The 23171-nt window shown below is 37.4% G+C and overlaps 1 protein-coding gene across 1 annotated transcript; it reads right to left on the bottom strand.

The window, feature by feature from the left end:
- Positions 1 to 18: 18 nt before the first annotated feature.
- On the bottom strand, positions 19 to 22686 carry LOC117409358 (GPI-anchor transamidase-like). Its single transcript, XM_034015287.2, has 11 exons — positions 22551 to 22686; positions 21790 to 21843; positions 21481 to 21572; positions 20247 to 20382; positions 20033 to 20144; positions 19678 to 19774; positions 16688 to 16805; positions 16282 to 16392; positions 13487 to 13659; positions 6977 to 7052; positions 19 to 1466 (listed from the first exon to the last, which is right to left on the bottom strand). The coding sequence occupies exons 1-11, from the start codon at positions 22644 to 22646 to the stop codon at positions 1350 to 1352; spliced, it is 1182 nt and encodes a 393-aa protein (XP_033871178.1). The 5' UTR covers positions 22647 to 22686; the 3' UTR covers positions 19 to 1349.
- Between the last annotated feature and the right edge of the window lie 485 nt (positions 22687 to 23171).

Here is a 23171-nt window from a genome sequence, read left to right as displayed (position 1 = left end):
TACTCTTTCATCAGGCGATTACATTTTAAATCATCAGTTTAATTTCAAAGAAATGCACAGCTGGAGAGAAACACAGAGTTTACAGCAGGCACTTAAAACACAAATAAATGATCTTGATCTTTTTACAGATTGATAAATATATGAAACCTGGGAGCTGATGAAGCAGCCCATCCTAATAATGTGATATATCTCATTAAACAGCTTAGCTGTTTCCTTCATGCTTGTGAGAAAAATGAACTAGTCAATATGGTTTGCTAAGCTTTGGAATATCTGTAATGCTATTAAAGATCCACCCCTCTCCCTTGTGCTGCCTTTCACATTCAGCACAGAAGAGGAAAACTTTCCTCACGCAAAACCTTGTCAAACAGGCTAAGAAGCAAGACTGACGTCTACTTAAACCTAAGAGGATTTGCAAGTAGAAAGTGTTCTCAAGCCATTAGACAGGATTACTTTGCATGTTCTTCATCTTCAGGGAAAAACTGTCATTTATTTTGCTGTTATCTGCAAAAGGAAGCCATACATTTGATTTGAAAAAGAGAGGCATATTGACTTAAGAAAAAGAATATACATAAAATGTACATTAATAGAGCCTCTAAAATGTTTAAGGCACCATAATATATCTTGAAAATGCTGGTCCAAAATAGGTTTCCTTCCAGCATTAATATTGTTAGTTTTGAACATTCTCTAGTAGTGTGCATCTAGATCATTCAAATAATCAATGAAAAAGAATAACTGAAGGATTAAATTAAATTAATTCAAGTTAATATAAAATGAACATATATTTATCCAACACAACAAATGACACATTTACACCTTACAAACCAATCTTCATACTGTACAAGCCAGCCTTTAGTATCTGGGTGTATTAACCAGCACATATTCAATACAATGGAGGAGAGTAGATGGCTTGTTTAACAGACTCTGATTAGCACTAATCTTTAACTACCTAACTTCACTTTAAGTAAGGGAGTCCAATATTAGTAGCAATCAGGGTCTGTGAAACCAGATCATAAATGTTCCTAATAAGAGGTTTATACACAACCCAGACTGAGTTGCCGTTACATTTAAATTGAAGCCTGCTCTTCAAAATGAATCACCCTTATTAATACATAACCAAAGTGTTTAATTGTTTTGTGTGCTATTTTACCAGCAGTAGTCTGAAATTCTAGAAAAATGCTTTTTTCTGCTCCCATCTTGGTCATTTAGTAAAGGATCACTAACCCTGAGGTACCATTTCAAAAAGAGGAAAGAAAAAACGTAAGTTAAAGATTCTACCATTTTGACACAAACTTTTTTCTTCTGGGAGACAAATCGCAGAAAAGGATTTCAGACAACTGAAGATAAATGCCTTAAAATATGTGCTTCAAATGCTTGATCCCGTAAGTTTTGAAAAACACAAGGATAATTAATGTCCATAGCCCAAGGATAAATCCATCTGGAGGGTGCCAGTCCTTCTGTTTTGGTTTCTGTAAAACACAATCAAAAAAAGTGACATCTGGTAGCACTGTTCTCCAAGTACAGTATTCTTCCTAAAGCCTTAAGAACAAACTGCAGGCCATTTTAATTTCACAGGTTTCTATATAGTTAAAACAATGGCTACTGTGGGAGCTGAAAAAATAAATAAAAACAGTACCTAGAGGGAATCCAGAATAGTTGGTGGTACTGGACTTCCTAAACAATCCCTTAAATGAAGCTATCAGAGCAATTACTTTATATGTCCAAATGTTATGGATTTAATCAATCAATCTGTCTCCGAGTAGGTAGCACATAACAAATGGCATTTCTAGGTCTGATGTTTAAGCCTTTTACTGAAGACATTGGTAACTCAAGATGACGCATCATTGATGGATGGCTTCAAATTGATTAGTGACCCGGTATATGGAAAGAAATGTAAACATTTTACATTCTTTTTTTAAATAGCTGTATCCCCCCCACGCCACCAATATAAATATCCCTATCACCAGTTATAGCTTGTAATAAGTCATGTCAAACATTACAAGATAGCCAGCTTATCTATTAGACTCCACTGGGGTAGGGTTTCTCAAACACGAATCTGTTTCTTCAAGCGTTTTCATTCAAATCACACTACTTAACATGCAGGCTTAGCCTTATTGTACTGCACCTTTCATCAGCGTCTTTCTGCAATCAGTCATAAAGTTCTTAACCCTGGACAGACATCTTCTGTGAAACGGCATCTCAAAAACCTATTCACCTCGCGAGAGTCCTCTTCTGTAGCTGTTCTTATACACGGACTAAAGCAAAACATAAGCAATCTTAACTCACAATAACCACAAGCCAGTCTAACAGCCCTAGGCCTGAGCGAGACTTAATCAACATTTTGGGGGGATTAATGATTTAGCCTTTCATCTCTGAATGGTGTGACTTTGAAATTGATGGAATTTACATGTAAAAAAAGAAACAGTGACAGCAGTAATCAATATACCAAACAATTTCGCAAAGATTGGAAACTCAACTTCTCTCTCACCCCCCCGAAGAGAATGGTCTGATAAGGCTTACTGATACGGACTTCAGGAGAAATACGACTTACTCCATGGAACTTGCCAATCCAGTATCTTTCAAAAGTACCAAAGTATATCTGTTACAATCCAAAGAGTATTAAAAACAAAGGCAGGAGTATACCTCATACTACCCATCAATGGAACGCACAAGGTAAAAAAAGCATTGCATTTTTGTCTATAAAAAGGATAAAAACTGCAGTCAAAGCAAAGCTTCAAGCATTTCATGTTTTCAATGACAAAACAAACCACAATTCTAAATATACTGCTGATAAATCCATTACAAATAAAGTATACTTATACTTCAAATTTTAAATATGTAAAACAAAGATTTACTTTTCATTTACATGAAAGGCATGACTTTCAGAAATGAAAGCTTTGACCTTTTAAGAATCTGTCCCACCTCTCCCACGGTTTCTTCCCAAGCGCAAAATTCATTTCTAGCATGCTAACTCAGCAACAAGATGCAGACTTACAGATTTTAAAGGGACCTTTGAATTTTGCAAGGTATATGCACTGCTGTAAAGCTTCCAACTGCCTCTAACATTATCTGGATTTATCGGAACAGGATGACATGCTTCACAAAACAAGTCACAGCACTAATGATGTAATGTGTGCAATGATCACGCATTAGGCGACAAATGAATAAATCTTGCAAGCAAACATTCAGAAAGATAACCATCTACTCCAAAAATCCACCCCCAAGTAACCTACAACCAGGTAAGAGCTAAAAATAGTTTCTACTTTAAAATATTGATGTCCTGAAAACGTACTGTAGTCAAAAACAATTGTCTGATAAAAACTTTGAAGAGTATTCAACATCTAAAAGCAAACCTTATTTAGGATTTTCATGTTGTGGTGTTGCAAGAGCAGTATCATTTTTAATACAGTTGGCAGTGTGGTCCAGTGGTTAACGTCCAGGGCTTGTAACCAGAAGGTCACCGGTTCAAATCCCACCTCTGCCACTGACTGACTCATTGTGTGACCCTTAGCAAGTCACTTAACCTCCCTGTGCTCCATCCTGCGGATGAGATGTTAAATCAATGTCCTATTATAAGTGACTCTGCATATAATGCACAAGTCACAGTCTACCTCTGTAAAGCGCTTTGTGATGGTGGTCCACTATGAAAGGCGCTATATAAAAATAAAGATATTATTATAGTATTATTACAGAAGGCCTGATTTTGAGTTATCAGCTTACAAAATGTCACAGAAATTGTGATAGTCTCTGAAACTAAAGTAGCAGCTGCACATGTCAAGAGTATATCCCTTATATCATTAACATTTTGAGACTACCTGCTATAAACTGCTGCACAAACCCTTAAACGCACAGGATGGGGTCTTGCTTGAGGTACTGTACCAGGTTACTTGCATTGCGAGATGCAACACATCTGCTGAGCACAGCACAGCTTGCAATAGTGTGCAAAGCACAGCACTAATATGGGGAAAACAAATCTCAATGCCATTCTGCCTCTAAACAACCACCTCTTCTGGACAGTTATTGAACATCATTAACAACAGGAAAGGAGAGCCTTTGGCAATCAGTCAGTCACAAAATGCGCAGAAAGAAGTTCAGGTAAAATAACAAACAAACAAAAGATCATCCTACTTGCATGTGTCAGGAATGCAAATAAGACTCCTATTACATAGCTGTTTCACCCATTCTAGGTTTTATTACGAGGTGGATTAGCCAGAGTATAGGCCACACATTCTAGTGTGTCTTATTAAAACGCATAGTAAAACCAGGAATGGATCAAACTGCTAAGCAATGGAAGGATTATTTCCATCACTGTGTGGGATTGAAAAGATTGCAGAAAAAAAAGATGTAATGCAGTTGCAGATATTGTTCCAGTAAAGGCTATAAAACCATTTTTTGTTGGTTACATGCCTTGTTAGGTGGTATTTCTATCCATGACCGTAGAGCTATTTAAAATTCATAGAAAATACTGTTTCATGCTATTCTACACAATTCAGTCACTTTCAAAGGAAATGAGATATGTTTAATCAACTCAGGTGTACTATTTATATAATGATTGGCACTCATAGGTTGGAAGGTGATCTGCCAATATTGCTATCTTTTCTCATTCATTAGACCTGCTCTGGTGGATAGTCTTAACATTTTATATTCACATTTTTACTTTCAACTGATGGTGACGTGACATTTGATATACCCTTAAAAGGCCAGACTCTTTTTGATATTCAATTTGCATTACTCTTTGTATGTAGTCTGTTAAAAGAGATACATTTGATCAGAACAGCAAGGAAAGTCCAGGGGTTTGGTGGATTATTTCTTCACCCAACTTGGAAAATGCAGAGTTTTATAGCTGCAGAGGTATACCGTATTCTTTAGATAACGGTTTTAAAAGACCACATTCATCTAGTACAGAACTTCCAGGCATTATGTTGTTTGATAACAAGTGTGAAATCATTATGTGAGGAGAAATGTTGTGAGAATGGTGTATTATACCAAGCGGCTACGAAAGCCTGCACAGTAATGTAATGAGATAAAAGCCCTGTATTCAGTTTCATATCTGCCAGCTGACCCTGGTGGCTTGCTCTCATTCAAACGTACCAAAGTGTTTTCTTTTGACTCTTTGGAGCAGTGTTGGTTCAGAATGTACCCCTCTGTGCATACTGGGACACATCAGATCAGCCCAGTTTAGTTATACAAAATGATTTGGGTGGTGTATTATTAAATGAAAACATCTTTGTGGGTCTTGATACACCTTGGCCTTTACTGAATGAGAAATTTGTATTAAAATAATTTAAAAGTTGTAATCTTTTAGAAAGCCGGCGCAGACGGCAGCAGCTGTAACTGTAGTAAAATAAAGTGTAGCAAGGGAGTATTGGCAGACTGTCAATCAAAGCAGAAATTCACAAATCAGAGCTAACAGATTGTCTACCTGTAGGTGGGATATAAAGCGAGAGCTCTGACAATAAAGGCAGTGTTAAGGTCATGTGATCGCCCTGCTGGCAGATGTAAAAAGTGTGTTCAGTATTAATAAAATTACAATATGTCGAATCCACTACCAAAGAATATGTTTTGCAAAGTATAAAGAACAAAAAAAGGCAGCTACAGGAGTTTGAATGCATTTTTACTGTGGGCTTAGTTTTTAGGTGCTGGAATGGGTTTTCTCTTTTGTAGAAACATTTTCATACTAACTTTTGTGCTTGATAACATTCACTTAAAAATTCTACTGATGCCTATGAAATACGTTTTTGTAACTAATTACAAAAACGTACTAGTGCCGTTAGTATTCGAATGCTGTGTCCAGCACATCTGAATGCTCTGCAATACAATGCACAAGAAACCTTCAAACAAGGAACTGTAAGCTCTTAGAATCAGAGTGAATAGAGCAACCTGATTGGCTCGGGCCGTTCAGAGAATCAATAATAGTGAACTGGGTGGTATGGCACCTGCTTTACTATTCCATGCAGCTTTTAGTCTATTTCCCGCTGCTTTTGCTGTTAAAAGCGTATTGACTTGCTGGCTGCTCCCCACTGCTTGTTTCATTTATGGTGAAAGCCACGCATGAAGACTGAATTTTAAATATATGACATTTTTAGCTTGTTTGGCTATTTGAAGCACCGACAACTCCGGGGAGTTCCTGCCACACAAACCGCTTCTCACTTTTAATCTTCCATGTGTTGGCCACATCAATTATTTTCCCTCAGGTGGAGGGAAAGATTGAGAATGTGAAAGTTTTAAATGAGGTTCATGTTCTTTTCATGATTTGAAAAGGAATTGCCCGCAGTAAACTAATGCAGTAAGGGAGAACAATTTAAGAGGTTTTGTTTGGTAATAAAAAGGTGGATAATTGACTAAAACACTGAATGAATGCAACAGGACAGATCTACAGTACATTTACATATGTTTCGATCTTATCAGTGTACAGCTTGCAGGATACAATGTGAGGCATGAGAGGCAAAGTCCCATAGGGGTCATACCATTTTCATATAAGTGTTCCAATAGAGCAACATGCTGTTTCAGGGTCAGCATGGAGACTACTAGAAAATGGATTACCAGCTCCATTTATTCCAGCCTAACCGTGTGATGAAACACAGTTTGAAGAGGCTCAAGTTATTAATAATTGCTTGCTACTTCACATCACGGTGCCTGTTTGGATTCAAAAGTGCTTGATATTGATAAAAGACCTATTTCCCCACAAGGTGCTCAAGTATTGTGTTCTCTCTACTTACCAGCATTTTTTTTTTCATTCCCACTCCCCCACTATACTGGCTGAATACAATATATGGCAAATCCTCATCAATAACGCAATAGATTATAGTTTGTATATCACAACAAATTTGAACATAAACACAGATTATCAACATACTGGTGCTGCTGTTGCAGCTGAAAGCCAGTGCGTATTACACCAATTCATCTAGTGAGGGACTTTCCACCTTAATTCCCAATCAATGTAATAAAACAGACTAAATCTTTATAGTGCGAGTTTTACCTGATGAATTATTTCAGCCACAGGCATTTGTTCAACATACTTCTGGGGTTCAGTAAGCATCACTTCCTCAGTCAGTCTGAAAAATAGAAACCATGGACAGCAACATTATATCTGGAAAGAGCTGATTAGGTAGCATGAAAGTTAAAAAGCACTTACTAACAGTGGTCAATAATTTAATTATCTGAAAGTGTGTGTGTGTGTAGAAAGGGAATTCTTAAGGTCTCTACACACCAGACGCCATGCAACAAAACGAATAGAATCTATACTTTTGAAAAAAAAAATCTTTCACACCACAGGCGACGCGATATATGTCTTATGGGGTATAAGTCACCCTGCATAACACACAGAAATATCAATCAATCAATGCATAAATAGTACAGACTTGTTCATATATTTAAAAAAAAAGCGCCCACAGAATTGTTTATTCTTTAGCACATTATATCAATGGAATCAAAGACTTCAATATCTTGAAATCTCTATCATTACTAAACCCGAGTCACTCTATTTCAGCATTGTATGATTGTGAAGACAGGAAATTTACTGCCAGCGATTCACAAGCCCAGCCAGGTAGGCAACTCATTTTGTTCCACGCAATGAAGTAGATTGACAGTCATTCCCTAGACAGCCATAGAACAAAAACTCTCCCCCCCCCCCCAGGGCCATAACATTTGCCCTGTGGTCACAATCGCTATGTGCTGAAATTTCATTTGCGCAGGGCAAAACTAATTTATTACACTGCCAAAACGTGGTCATGTTCATAATACTGTACTGAAAATACCCAACTGAAAAAATCATCAAATATTAATTAGACTGTCAAGCAAGGTATATATAAAGTATTTTCAATTCATACATGTCCAAATACTTCATTTAGTTTAATTAAAACTGCACTCTGATTAATCAAAATTACATTTCATAGTTCAGTTATTCATAACGGCTAGTAGACATTTAATTATAGGAGAAAGGTTCAATACTATTCACTTTCCTCTCCTAAATATAGTTGTAAACATGTCCAAATAGATCACTAAACAAGGGGTTAAGTAAACATTACTGTAAGTATACCTAAGTTATGGTACATCAATAACAGAGAAATACAAAAATAAATATAAAAAAAGTTCAGACCCTCCCTTGTGAATGTGTAACTAATTAGGCTCATTGGTCTCAAAAAAAAAAAAGCCAATGTAATTGTATAAAATACCCATTTAGAGCAGTGTTATGGTTTTGTTCATCAGATAATAAGCAAATCCAGGTGTTTTGAGCACAACCAATTCAAAATTTATGAATGTAAAGCTTTCACAACATGAGAAATATAAATAGGATTCTTAAAGTCACTATTCGTGGAGTTGAAAGAGAAAGAGAGAGAGAGAGACACGCACAGCATGGGTGACTCATGTACTGTGGTTTGAGAGTGGGGGGAGGGGCATGTGTGTTGTTTATTAACAAAAAAAAATAGTAAATCAGTTATATTGCAAACCATAACAGGATTATTGAGTACAAAAACATGTGTAAAACAAATCTGTGCATTTATAATTCACACAGTACGTCAGATAACATATGAGCTTTACCATTTTTGTAACATTTAAAATCTTATTGGACACCATCTATTAAGACTTAAGATTTTTTATTATTTTTATTGTATTTTTTTTTAAACAAATACACTTCAGAATGTATGGTTTAATTCACAAAATATGAAGAGGGACTGGTGGTGGGGGATTCAACAGCTCCAGCTGCTGTCCCTTGTAGACAGGTTGAACTTCACAATACTTGCAATCAGTGAGGAAGGAACACCAGAACAAAGAGAACACAGTGAAAGAGGAAAAAGGGTTCAAAGAAACTACTCGACAGCCGAGTCAGAAATTGAGGTTGTGTCCTCTGTAGCTGTGATTCACAGCCCTTTCCAGATAGCAGCGGATCTGCTGAAGCACTTAAGATCAAATGCAGACCTACAGCGCACAAGCTTCATTTCTATTCCCTGCTGGTGCAATGGTCATGGTTACAGAATCTTCAGTAACTGATTTAAAGAAGAAAAAAAAAAAAAAGCTCTGTTGGGAAGAATGCAGCTTCAATGTGATCTTAATGCGTTAGTCTCAAAGCGTTTCATGGTCCTAACCGTAGAAGCTTTTACAATTTGGGTGCACAATTTTTCACATTTGATTAATGAACTTTCTTCATTTTGAAAGCTTTCATAAAGGTGTACTTAATACAATAATGTCCACTAGCAGGTCTTTGTCATAACTATGACAGCATATATACACACACACTTATATATACACTTGCAAAATACTTGCAAAAGCATTCAGACCCCTGACCAATTTTCTCATATTACTGAATTACAAATGGTACATTGAAATTTCGTTCAGTTTGATATTTTATATTAAAACACTGAAACTCAAAATCAATTATTGTAAGGTGACATTGGTTTTATGTTGGGAAATATTTTTAAGAAAAATAAAAAACTGAAATCTTGCTTGCATAAGTATTCAACCCGTGCTGTGGAAGCTCCCAGTTTACACCGATGAAAGAAATTGCCCTAACGAGGACACAATTACATTACCATTGGCCTCCACCTGTGAACCATTAAAGTTGCTGTCACATTTTCTGGATAAAAACCCCACTGTTGAAGGATCATTGGTCAGGCTGTGAATCTGAAGGAAAATGAAGACCAAAGAGCATTCTACAGAAGTTGGAGATAAAGTAATACAAATGCATAGATTAGGGAAAGGGTACAAAATAATAATTCAGGTGTTTGGATATCCCAGTGAGCACAGCTGGATCAATAATCGGGAAGTGGAAGCTGCATCACACCACCCAGGCACTGCCAAGAAAAGGCTGTCCCTCAAAACTCATGGCTCAAACAAGGAGGAGACTTGTGAGAGAAGCCACAGAGAGGCGAACAATCACTTTGAAGGAGCTACAGAGTTCAGTGGCTGGGTGTGGAGTAATGGTGCACCAGTCAACCATACCAAGAGCTCTACATAACACTGGCCTGTACGGGAGGGTGGCAAGAAAGAAGCCGTTACTCAAAAAGTACCATCTGAAAGCACGTCTGGAGTTTGCCAGAAAGCATGAGAGTGACCCAGCTGCGATGTGGGAAAAGGTTTTGTGGTCAGATGAGACCAAGATAGAGCTTTTTGGCCAAAACTCAAAGCGCTATGTGTGGCGCAAACCTAACACTGCCCATGCCTCAAGATGCACCATCCCTACAGTGAAGTATGGTGGTGGCAGCATCATGCTGTGGGGATGCTTCTCATCAGCAGGGACAGGGCATCTTGTTAAAATTGAAGTAAAAATGGATGGAGCAAAATACAGGGAAATACTGCAAGAGAACCTGCTTCAGTCCGCTGAAAAACTGAAGCTTGGGAGGAAATTCACCTTTCAGCAGGACAATGATCCCAAGCACAAGGCCAAAGCAACATTGGAGTGGCTCAAGAACAAAAAGGTGAATGTCCTACAGTGGCCCAGTCAAAGTCCTGATCTCAATCCCATTGAGAATCTGTGGCACTATTTGAAAATTGCGGTCCACAAGCGTCATCCAACCAACCTGAACAACCCGGAGCAAATCTGCCAAGAAGAATGGGCCAAAATCACTCCGACACTGTGTGCAAAGCTGGTACATACTCACCCCAAAAGACTTTAAGCTGTTATTGCAGCGAAAGGTGGCTCTACCAAATATTAATGTGTGGGGGTTGAATACTTATGCAAGCAAGATATTTCAGTTTTTTTATTTTTCTTAAAAATATTTCCCAACATAAAACCAATGTCACCTTATAATAATTTATTTTGAGTTTTAGTGTTTTAAAATAAAATATCAAACAAAACGAAATTTCAATGTACCATATGTACCATTTGTAATTCAGTAATATGAGAGAATTAGTCAGGGGTCTGAATACTTTTGCAAGGCACTGTATATATATATATATATATATATATATATATATATATATATATATATATATATATATATATATATATATTGTGTGTGTATATATTCACTTCTGTAGTTTAATCAGCACGCCTTGTTCATCTGGTAGAGTTAACAGTGCCATGGGAGCATGCTGTGGATGAGGCATACTGGATGTGGCACACTCTACAACCCAGTTTCTTAGAGATGTCAGGTTCAGTGGCCAAGAGCTGCATCGCACAGTGAAGAACTTATCTGAAGCAGCAGAAAGGAGCAGCAATTGGCTGTGGTTGAGACGGAAAGATTCTGGCTGGGGATCTCAAGCACAATAGAAATAAAGCAACGCTGATGTACGGGCAAGTAAGCTGGGCTGAGTTAAGTGGGGGGCGGAGGGGGGTGATGCTGGGACACCAGAATCACCGTCAAACCCTCTTGAGGTGACGTGGGCTAGTCTTTGAGACACTGAGGACGGAAGGTACCCTACTTAGCTCAATCCAGACGGTTGTCATGCTGATGCGCTGGGGAGACTGCACTGTGGTTGATCCTCGGGGCCAGCATCGCAGACGTTGTGTGTGCTGATGCGCTGGTGAGGCAAAATAAGCTGATCCCTGGAGGCAGCATTACACTTCAGCCATCAACACCAGGCAGAAGGATATCGACATCATCATATGGAAAGAAACGCAAATGGATGGAGACGCAGATTGATCACATTAGTTTACTGTAAAGCTATGTCTTAGTTGGTGCCTATCTTGGCGAGAGCAGAGTTCAAATCAGCATGAAGTTTTAACATCTACTCTCATGTAATGGAAATCAAATCTTAAAAAAAAAAAAAAAATGTATTCCTTACAAGCGCCAAGGTTATATCTAAAGCATTTAAATTTAGGTTGCCAATTAGTAATGACCTCAGAGAAATAAATTAACTTATGCTGAAGATTATAACATTTCTAAATCTAGATATATCTTAATCTAGGGAACAAAAACTAGGTTAAACTGGTAGATTTAGTGCACTGCTAATGGGTTGAATATAGTGCAGTATCAAAATAGTACATTTCTGTTCCTCCAAACAAAGAAGTGTAACTCTAAACCTCCAAATAATCGATTGGTAAAACTGCATAAAAAAAAAAATACCAATAAAATAAACAGAGTGATTGTTTATTTAAACTGAATGAAACTGCAGTAAATCCAAATGAGACCATCATGTGAACAAGAACTACAGCTAATATGCCTCTACTGCCACCTGGTGCTGTAAAACTACTAACTGTGCAATTGGTTATTTTTTTCAGTGTGCTTTAAAAGGCAAAGCCAGCTTGTATTTCCTATAATTTAATAGACCCATTTGTAAAATAACTTTGATAAGTGTATTCTTTGGCAAGCTCAAAATGATCCTCAAGAGAAAGTAAGTGAAGGGATCTATAAAGATTGACTGTATGCTGTGAACACGAAGTACAGATAACTTGCCAGTGATAATTGTCCTCCACCCGCCGAGTTGGGCCCCGCATGGGGGGGGGGGGGGTTCTCTTTCTTCGTCTCTCCTATATGGACCCGAGACACTTTTCCCTAACTCTCCACGCCACCCAGCTGCTAGCCGATGTTGCCTGAGGATGCTGCCCGAGTAGTGACGGGATCTGTCCTTTTGTCCTCTATGTCTCATTCTCCCAGCTGCCAGAGGACGCTGCCTGACCCGACCTGGACTTGAGAGCTTCGTCTTTCGTATGTTCAGTCTCTCATCCTCCTAGGTGAGAGTTTAGTGTGTTGTTTGTATGTCTTGTCCTGGCCCTTACTCGTACACGGATCTGTCTAGCCTGTCCTATGTCTAACACCATCATCACTCAAGCACTCGCATGCTTCAAGCTCGCTGCCCCTAACGCCTTTATTTACTTTCGAGCCCGTAGGAGCCCAGTGAAATTCTGGTCATAAATGGTTTTCCATGGAAAATGTATTTACCTGGCTCAGAACCAGCTGCTTCTCCCCTCAAGACTCATCCAGGAAATATGATCAAATCCTGATAACAATGTATGTGTTCAATGTAGCCTTTGGAAGAATGTTTCAAAGCTATGTTATTCCAAATCAAGAGGCCATGAAGATATCAATGTCCTTGTAACAGTAACCTCTCTCATGTTACTAGGGCTGTTAGATAAGCCTCCAAATAGCAAATCGATTAATTGGGCACACAAAATCGAATTGTTCAAATAAATAGATGATTGTACCGCCCACATACATTTTCGCTCCATTCCTCTCCCAAGCCTAAAGCAGTTTAACATACTACAGGGGTGTTATATAATGAGGAATAGCATCGATTGAAAAATCGATTTTTGATTTAATAGCAGCAGCCCTACATGTTACCAGTGCATTTACTACCTTGTGAGGAACAGCATACTGTGCAGACATTCTTGGGATGACATTTTTCCAAATGCTGCTTTCTCTCTCTCACACACTTTTATTATAACATGCACATGGTTTATGACTACTGGGACCCAGGAAACAACATTTAAAAAAAATGTGTGTTGCCTTAAAACAGCATTTGTAGATGAGTGAGTAAAGAAAGTACTGGTTTCCATTATAAATGGCACTGCTGTGAATGATCCTTACGTTGTGCATTTTGTTACACTTACTTTTCGTCCTTCTCACTGATGTTTGGGATGAGCTTGACAGGCTCTGTTGTAATCTCCACTTTTCTGACACTTCCAAAGAAGTCAGTGATCAGAACGCTCCTGGGGTTCCTCTGGAAGAGGTCAATCCTGTGACCTGGTGTTGAAACACACAAGCTTTTGGGGCACACTTTGAACTGCAAAAAAAAGTTACTTTTTTTATGATTGTGCTGCAAGTTTTGATCGTTTTTGGCTTATTTAAAAGGTAGCGTCAATTAAAAGGATAGTACCATAACTACTGAAACAGTAATTAAAAAAAAAAAAAAAAAAGCATGACAAACACTGATTTAATTTAACCCTTCCATGCATTACATATTGAGAATAACCAAGTAGCTTTATATGGGGAAAACGGCATCCTCATACTGTATGAGGTCATTGTGCATTTGCTTCTTCCATTTGTCCTCATGTAAAGACTAGAACATGGTAAAGACCAGAATACAAGGTCGCCATGCATGAAAGGGTTAAAACCTTATTTTAAAAAGGTCTTAAGGGCTGGCCCTCCATTTAAACTGTAAAAACCTTTGCATACTGTACATGGTGGTTCAGAACTGCTAGAAACCATCACGTTTATCTTCCAACTCCAGTAGGATTAAATGTAAAATAAGAAAATATGGCAGTGGCAAATGTCTCTCTAAAAATTCCCTTATCTTTCAAGCAAACTGTTCCAAAAGACTTTAACCTACAAACCTCTTACCAATTCCTTTTCCAGAACACTACTACTGAAAATTGCAAAGAGCTTCTGCCCGATAACCCTTGTAACATAGCAATTTTGCTTGAGTTTATATATAAAAATATATATTTGTACTGTTCTCTGTGTATGCTTGTATGTCCTGTGCATTTAAAAAAATAACAGCAAGGATGCTGACTTCAAGATCTTTGTAAAATTGACACACACTGACAGAAGCAATTTCTTCAAGTAAAATAACTCTTCAGTCTTCAAGATATCTGCCTTTAACACTTTCAATACCTAGCCTGAATATTTCCAATCAGACAGGCACCAGCTGTATCCACAGATTCTGATAGCTCGTGCTTAAGAATGACTTGATCAAGTTTCATAATGGATATGCAAATAGCAGTGTGAGGCATGTACAGATGTACGTACAGGCGCCTCAACATTACCCGTTTCTGGGGGAACAAATCATTGTAAATGTCACATAACCAACAAAGTGAAGCAAAAGGCCATTTTATTCACCATCCTGTACAACACAAGTTCATTTATTCTCAAAGTAGTTTTGTTTAGACAAGTTATTTACAGTATTCAAACTGGTATATATATTTTGATATATAGTTATCATACCGTGCACATTTTATACTGGCCCATCCTTAGTATGAAGAACACTATTCCCCTACCCTGTCAACCAGTGCAGACATTTCAAATATCTAACAAGATAAGCAGAAGGAGAACTTACAGATTCCTTTTGTAAAATTAAGATTTTTTTGTTGTTGGACAAATCAATAGCTCCACTGATAGCAGTAAGTATTCACAAAGACCCTGAATCTTTACAAGAGACACAAAGTAAAGAAAGAAAGAAAGAAAGAAAGAAAGAAAGAAAGGGGCCGCACATGAAGATTCTAACAGCTTGCTTCATTCTGTAGTGTTGCTCTTGTAACTGTGATAAAAGATACTGCTGCTTCCAGGAACAGGTTGACATAATGACTAATGCGAACTGCCCACATGCCCCATTAAAGCTGTTAGACTGCTTTCCCAACTAAAGCAAACTGTTACTGAAATGTAACATTCTTGAAGCTCAAACTTCTTATTTGAATTGCTTTCTGTGCTGAAATAATTTAGGACACGCCCAGATACTTCATCTGTCCCTTACTCAAAATGTTTACAGTACAATGTGGCAAAGGACTGGCATATTTACTAGAATGAACTAAATACAGGTTGAACATACATTTGGTTTTAATTATATACCAGAAATAATACTAATTATTGGTATTATCTGCAAATGAATATTTATGGTGAATTTCACTATAAAACTAATTATTTCACTATGGCCATTGTACAGGACACAAGTTATGACATGACAGGCTGTACTATTGAAAGCTAGATCTTAGGACCACTTCCCGTGTTTTGATAATAAACGCTATTCTGCATGCTGTAGAATGTCTCAATGACCTACTTTTTTGATGTTCCCAGACCTGTTAATTATATTCTTGGTAGGGGGTATGTACATTACCTCTAGTGTTGACTGACAACCCTCTAGTGCTGTTAAAAAAGCTTCTTATAATCATGCATCTACTGTATCTAACATAGTCCAATTAATCAAAATGAGGCATCATTTTAATACATTTTAAAATGTCACCAAATTATTAGTCAAGATTAAAAGCAAGGCGATTACAACATACTACTGTTCTTTTTCATCTCCCCATTCACTGCTGGAAAAGGAAGCTTCTAATCAACTTAATTCACTTTTTCAGCTTTATGCAGGAAAACAAACAAAAAAAAAGATGTTCCTTGTAGTGCTGCACCAAGGTCATTTTAGACCAGAGGATATAAATTCCCTTTGAACAATATAGATTTGGTTCATAAAATGAAAACAGTTTGAATTTGATTATTAAAACATTGCAGAGCTACAGCATTCACTGTTTGTATACAAAAATGTATACAAAATGTTATTAAAATTAAGAGACTTTTACTTCTTCTACAGTAACTTCATTCAATTTCAGGGTACTATGTAATTGAAATTGAAATGGTAAGTATATACCATTTTTAACAAAACAAACCACTCCTCCAGTTGTGTTTAGTTACTTACTAAATCATTCATATTGGCTTGACTAGCTGGATGAATATCTTCCAAGAATTCCAGAAGATAAAAGGTGTATCTGTCCATCAGATGAACTCCAATTGCAAGATCAGGCTGGTGCTGTCAGAATGAACAGTTCTATAAAATCAGACTCATTTTCATGTAAAACATAGAAAACGCATACATTTTACATTAAAACAGATTTTCACTTTCGTGAAGCTAAAGTTACAAGAACAGTATTGAAGTTCGTTCAAAATATTTAATTGTACATTTTATCCTTTTTTTCTAATTCTAGCTAACGGGTTGGTAGAGTATGATACTATACAGGCAGAAAGAAAGTCCCTTGGAAGTCATCCTCCCCACAATCTTACAGCAGAAAATGTAACACAAAACAATAATTTTGTTTGAGACTTACTGAAAGCGAGTCTTCCCCAACCTGGCTGCTGGCTAGGGCCATTACATTGGGAGAATAGAACCTTTCATACATGGAAGCACCTTGGCAAGTGTCAATGATGAACAACAGCTCATTGTACCTGCAAAATGAGTTGCTTATTAGTGGAACTACAACAAAGCATATTTTTCACAAGCATATAGTAGATCACTATAGCAATAGAAACAGGATTTTTTGCAGTCTATTCTACTGGAAGAAAGGATTTAATATATAGAAGGGAATTTCGATTTTGCCATTTGAACAGGAAATGTAATTGTCTGCAAAGCCCAGGACTAAGATTACATTGATCTGCTGACCTTTTTCTCCACAGTCAAATCAAAATTGCAATTTGTTTACCTTCAGAGTTAAGGTTTAAGATTTCACCAGTGCATCACTGGGCTTAACAACTTTTAAGTAGCCAATTTACTGCATGCTATATACTATACTAAATAATTGGTCAATATACTATAGTATAGGAGGCTGTGTGGTCCAGTGGTTAAAGAAAAGGGCTTGTAACCAGGAGGTCCCCGGTTCAAATCCCACCTCAGCCACCGACTCATTGTATGACCCTGAGCAAGTCACTTAACCTCCTTGTGCTCCGTCTTTCGGGTGAGACGTAATTGTAAGTGACTCTGCAGCTGATGCATGGTTCACACACCCTAGTCTCTGTAAGTCGCCTTGGATAAAGGCGTCTGCTAAATAAACAAATAATAATAATAATAATAATTAATACAGTAGCAATGAAGAAATTCCAAGTGTGACATTCTTGGGTACAAAAGTAATACAGTAATTCACTGCTTCCTGACACGATCTTTCAGTTGCTAGCTAAAGGATGATGATTCATTGTTTGTTTAATTCACATTTACTGCTACAAGTGAGCGGAGATTAGTTTTTATTTTATTCCTATCGTATTCTTTTTTTTAAAATTCCAAATTCCAGTTAATCCACTTGATCAAATTTGTTATGAGTAAAACCGATAAGCTTGTATCATTCATTCCTGACAATTTAGACTAAGCAAGCACAAATAGAAAATGCATTTTAATAGACAGTCATTATTTTTATGAGTGTTAGATGGATAACATTTCTAATAATGTCATTTAAGTTTACCAGCACTTGTTTTAAATAACTAAAAAAGTGGAGAATATTTGTAAAACTACAAAGTACTACTAACAAAATAAACAAAATCAAATCAATTTAAACCACGTAGCACAACCAAGTATCCGTACTTTACAGAAAACACAATAATTACGATTCTGCCAATTAAAATATGCAGGAACTATTCAACAGTAACCCCTATACAGAATATGAACGTTCAAGTGGGACAATTACTTTTTATATACAGTATGCATTGCAATAAGCAGGTTACACTTACATGTTTTACGTATGTTACTTGCTACAGACTTGAGACTTCTACAATGCATTATTCATGTACAGAAGTGATTTTTTTTTTTTTTTTTTTTTTTTTTAACTTTTATGCAAGTCTCGAAGGAGACAACATTAGGAAGAAGCCTTTATCCATTTTGCAGTGAGAATACACTATGCCATTCGACATTATTTAAGCCGTGGGAGTAGTGTGGTTCAAGGAGAAAGCTGTTCTATTGTACTGTATTTCACAGAGGATTCAAATTTAGGTTTTTAATGTAAAATAAAGGGGCAGTAAAAAGGGTATTAAAGCCAATTATTGTTAAAAACGCACTACACAAAATTACCTCTTTCCAACTGAAATTGTATTATGCCAGCTAGCAATAGGCTTGCTAAATAGGTTCTCTCCAATTAGTTTTAGTTTCCTCTGGCCAAACAGCAATCTTAGAATGACATTGTAGAACACGCCTGTAGAAATTCCACCATGCTGTCAGGAGAGCATGGCAGAAATTACAAGGCTTCAGACACAGAGGAGGCCAGGATATCACATGCACACTAATGCAGCTCGCAACTATCAGCACAGCAGGAACATGCAGCCTTTTTTCTCACACACGGTACAAGGACATTTTTATTTCCTTCCCTGCCGACTGTGGGCCTCCCAATGCCACTTTATAACTCATTGTTATAATAAGTCATTTAAAAAAGGCTGGTCCCAAGCATTTTATCTTTTTGCTGTGACCTTCACCATCATCTCCATTAAAAACCTTGTATCCTGCTGTCTGTGACTGGTTCTTGCGCAAATGTGTGCAGTGGGGAAGCGGAACAGGAGACGCGTTGCTGGGCAACTAATTCAGCAGTTTGGCTCGCCCACTGAGCTGATCAGGAGGTCTGAATTGGCTGGGGGGCGTGCCCGGGGAGGCTTTGCTTAGATCGGAGAGAACATCCACACCACAGGATTAACTACTACGGAAACCTTCAACTGCAAGACGGTGCTTGTGAAAGCTCCACCAGGACCGTCGCAATGACCTGGAGTCTCATGTCAACACCCACTGCTGTGTCCGATTCAGTAATATTCAGTGACACCCACGTATGCAACATCACCCTGTTACACCTACTGAAAAGCAGATGTTTTTCCATTAGAAACTGATATCCCAAGAGGCCCCTGTAGTAACACAAAATCTTACAAACTACCTCTTGCAGAGAGATATTGCAACCAAGGGTTAAACGACCCGTGTGTATCTGTGCTATGACACTAATTACCAGGAGCAGCAGAAATCTATAAACAATGCAGACAATTTCGCCATGTCTAATAAGCGCAGAGATCCATTCATGACAGACCTCCCTGTCACATTTGATGTATGATGTTATACAGTACAAGACTTAAACCTTATCATGTGAGATTATATGAAAGGATTTAGGAACCCAGGGGAATCAGGGACTCCAAGTAGTTTACAAATCAAATGTTGAAAGACGCTCCCTGTATAGGCATGTACATTATTTTTTTAGCAGGTGGTGGTGCTGTAACCATCAGTCACACATTTCAAGAATGACACTATTCGGGGGAACGAAGGTAAATAAATAAAAGGACGGGCATTAGTGCGCGTTATACTTGCCTTCTTTTTTGCCACATCTGTTCAAAAGCATCAGCTAGCTCAACATTACTTATTTCTTCAGAATCCTGAAATTTCAAGAAACCATTCCCACCGTGACCTGCAACAACATTTTTGATAAAACACTGGAAATATTGCTATAGACCTGGCACTGTCAGATTCAAGAGACCTCTGTACCTTCATGCATTCAATTAATAACTGTAGCTCAGGTACAGTATTACTGTAACAGGACAAAAGATAATTCTGGGACTAGAAACAATATACACCATAAAGTAACTGCTACTTTTTTTTTTTAATGAATCCAGCACAGGTACACTACCGTTATCAATGGATTTTAATAGTAATACACAACACCTACCTGTCATATAAATCAGAATGTTACTTCTGTCATCAGAAAGAAGTCGTTTTGATCGAGGGGTGCTTGGTGGGAAGCGGCCAGTTAAAACACGCAGGAAATTTTCAACAGTAACCTGTATACAGAACATGAACCAAAAAAACATTCAAGTAATTACTTTTAATATACAGTATACATTAATAAACACAACAACTATGTAGCATTGAATCTTTCATACCTCATATCCTCTGTAGTCCACTTCAACATCATCCCCATACACATTTAGCTCCATGTTTTTGTGGCTGAAGACAGTAGCAGGTTTGGGGTTTCTATGGTTACAGGCCATATCATCTGCCAACATCAGAACAATGTGACTATGGAAAAAAACAGTAACTATGAGAAAGGTACTCAAAGTGTACAAAATTGTGAATTGATGAACATTCCAATAAGACTCACATGTGATATGCCTTTTTCACATACTATAATACAGTTACAAGTATTTAGCACCCCACGCAACCACTAAATGTGTCTGAATGGTCTGCCAACACAACACCTTTAATCCTTATCTTATCAAAACGTAGAAACTAAACAGAAGGCGTGGCCAGTACCTAGACAAGAGACCCTCAGCAAGATTAGGTGCTATGAAGAATGGGTCATGCTGTATGTCAGAAAACGCTATTAATAATTAATTGATACCCAAATTGATGGATCGCACAAGAATGAAACTGCGACATGCTGGACTTGGAGATCTATACACTGATGGAGTGTTAAATAATATATGGATAGCCTAGATTCTTATGTGTCTCAGAGCACTCAGTCTGTGTATAGTTAAACATTCTTAGAAATTGCATTTCATTCCATAATGTGTCTGGAGACTGTGTACATGAAGACAGACCACAAGGTTTCCTGACAGTAAATTTCAAAATCTATCTCAAATATTGCTTCATTTTTCAGCATTTTAGTTAACACACGACAGGAGACATCTGTGCACTCTTCATCTGCATTAGATACAATTAAAGTGATTGATATTTAAAAGCAGTAGCAATAAGCTTTGAAGAAATACACTGTCAGTAAGGCTTGATATCCAAGGCTGCTCTTTAATGAGTTACAATATTGATCGTTCAGGTGAGCCGTTTTTACCCTTCGAGGAGGCTATACTATGCCATGCAACACTGCTATATTGGAAGCTGGTATTCTAATAATACAAGCACACTAAGGAGCAGGGAGCACCATTGCATTCCACCTTTTTTATTTCAGCTACCAGTACTGCCATTTTCAGTAAAATAAATGTAGTTTTATTGTATAAGTAACCAGAAAAAATGGTACCATACCTAATCTAGGCAACTGAGAAGTATGGTACATACGGTAACTGCAACTGTTAAAACTCCCAGTACTACCAGCTGTGATGGTTCTTGTAATGGTGTAAAATGCACATGGGCATTGATGTGATATACACAAAAGGGGTTCCTTACCTGTCAGGGATCCCCAGCCTCTTGACACTTCTGTAAACTGAGAGTGTATTGGCCACATGACGATAGTTAAACCAGAACCTGGATGTACACACCTGAACAGCAAATAAAAAAAGATAGTTCTCTGAACAAACCACCTGCATCATCCCATGTACTCTGCACTACTCCAGCAGGGGTCACTGTGGAGTGAAGCTGAAGAATACTGAAGATGAGATAGAAATCATCTATATGGTCAACTAGCACGCACGCAAATGTAACCGAATGGCAATTCAATAAATAAATAAATAAATAAAATATGTTATGCAGACATACCAAAACTGCCCAGTTGTTTGTATGGCCACTTCCAAAAAACTGATTTGCTTGCCGCTAAAAAGAAAATGGAAAGAAAATCCACACACATTTCAGAGTTCTTGCACATAATCGGATTTCCCTAATTCTATTCTGTCTCGCTCTAGTTCAATTAAATTGCTTTTCCCGGATTTAAAACCTTAATGACTCGTTGCAAAAATGTTAGAACCTGTTTTGCAAATAATACTTTCTTCTTAATTACGATTTAATTATATCAGTTTAACTTCACTCGCTGTTTGCGTTGAGTTTGAATAAAAAATAAGGAGCTGCCTTTTTTTAAGTTATCAATGAAACAGAATCACAGTCTCAATCAAGTTACTGGAGAAAAAACTAGTGAACTTGTTTCACAATCAACACTTTTCCAAGAGTTTAATTTAACGGAGTCGACTAAAAAATAAAAATCGAAAACGAAAAGAACCGCCCATACCACATATATTAGACATACAAAGGTTTGTTTTAAAATGTACTCGGTTCTGCTGACTTGATTATTATGTTTACAATAATTGTATTTAAAAAATGGAACGATAAACTAATAATAATGACAGCCCTGTGAAGCCTTCCTTAGTTAGAACTATCAAGTATCATAAACACTATCGGCTGTATATTTAATTCATTTAGACAGCAACAGTAATTCATTCATCTAGCTCGACCAGACTAGTTTTCTGCGATTTTTTAAACAAAGTTGAGACATGCACGTCAAGAACCGAAATACGTTATCAATATACCTCAATTTCATCGGTTGCCACGGTTATCCGATAACAAAATAAGAACAGTAATGTGAATACAGTCAGGTACCAGGAAACCAGCCTGCAAGCAGCCATTTTTTAACACAGAGAAACAGGAAGTCGTTACAGTTCTAGAAGGTGTACTTCCTGTGAGTAACAAAAAATGTGGTCGTATTGGTTTTACAGCAATCGGATGCCCACAACGAACAATTTTGTGGCAATAAATCATTCAAGTAACGGTTATGATTGTTGGTCGATCTGTCTCTGTTGCACACTTACAATATGTATTAATGTATAATGCTGTTCTCTCATTTGTATAACACCAAAACGAAAACAAAACAAATACATTTCGCGAATCTGTTTTGTTTAAATTGTTATTATTGTTTCTTTTTATTTATTTATTTATTTTATTTATTTTATTTTATTTTAATTACCAGGATCAGTTTCCCCATGGGACTGAAAAAAAAACTTTCAGGTTCACTTGCAGAGCCATCAGGTGCCGCGAGAGGGCGGTAGTGAGTAGAATGTAATGGTACTGTACTGTTGAGTAGGCTTGCATTTGAAATAACAATAAACCTGTGTGATTAAATTAATTAATATATGTGGTTTTTTTTTTAAATG

The sequence above is a fragment of the Acipenser ruthenus genome, chromosome 10 (genome assembly GCF_902713425.1).
Source record: "Acipenser ruthenus chromosome 10, fAciRut3.2 maternal haplotype, whole genome shotgun sequence".
NCBI classification, from domain to species: domain Eukaryota; kingdom Metazoa; phylum Chordata; class Actinopteri; order Acipenseriformes; family Acipenseridae; genus Acipenser; species Acipenser ruthenus.
This window is presented reverse-complemented; position numbering and strand designations above follow the sequence as displayed.

Excerpts from the sequence above, each read along its gene's own strand:
- LOC117409358 (XM_034015287.2), bottom strand. The coding sequence starts at position 22,646 with ATGGCTGCTTGCAGGCTGGTTTCCTGGTACCTGACTGTATTCACATTA. Across the intron at positions 21,573-21,789 it reads CAAACAACTGGGCAGTTTTG|GTGTGTACATCCAGGTTCTG; the intron begins GTATGTCTGCAT and ends TTTGCTGTTCAG. Across the intron at positions 7,053-13,486 it reads ATCAGTGAGAAGGACGAAAA|ACTGACTGAGGAAGTGATGC; the intron begins GTAAGTGTAACA and ends TCTATTTTTCAG.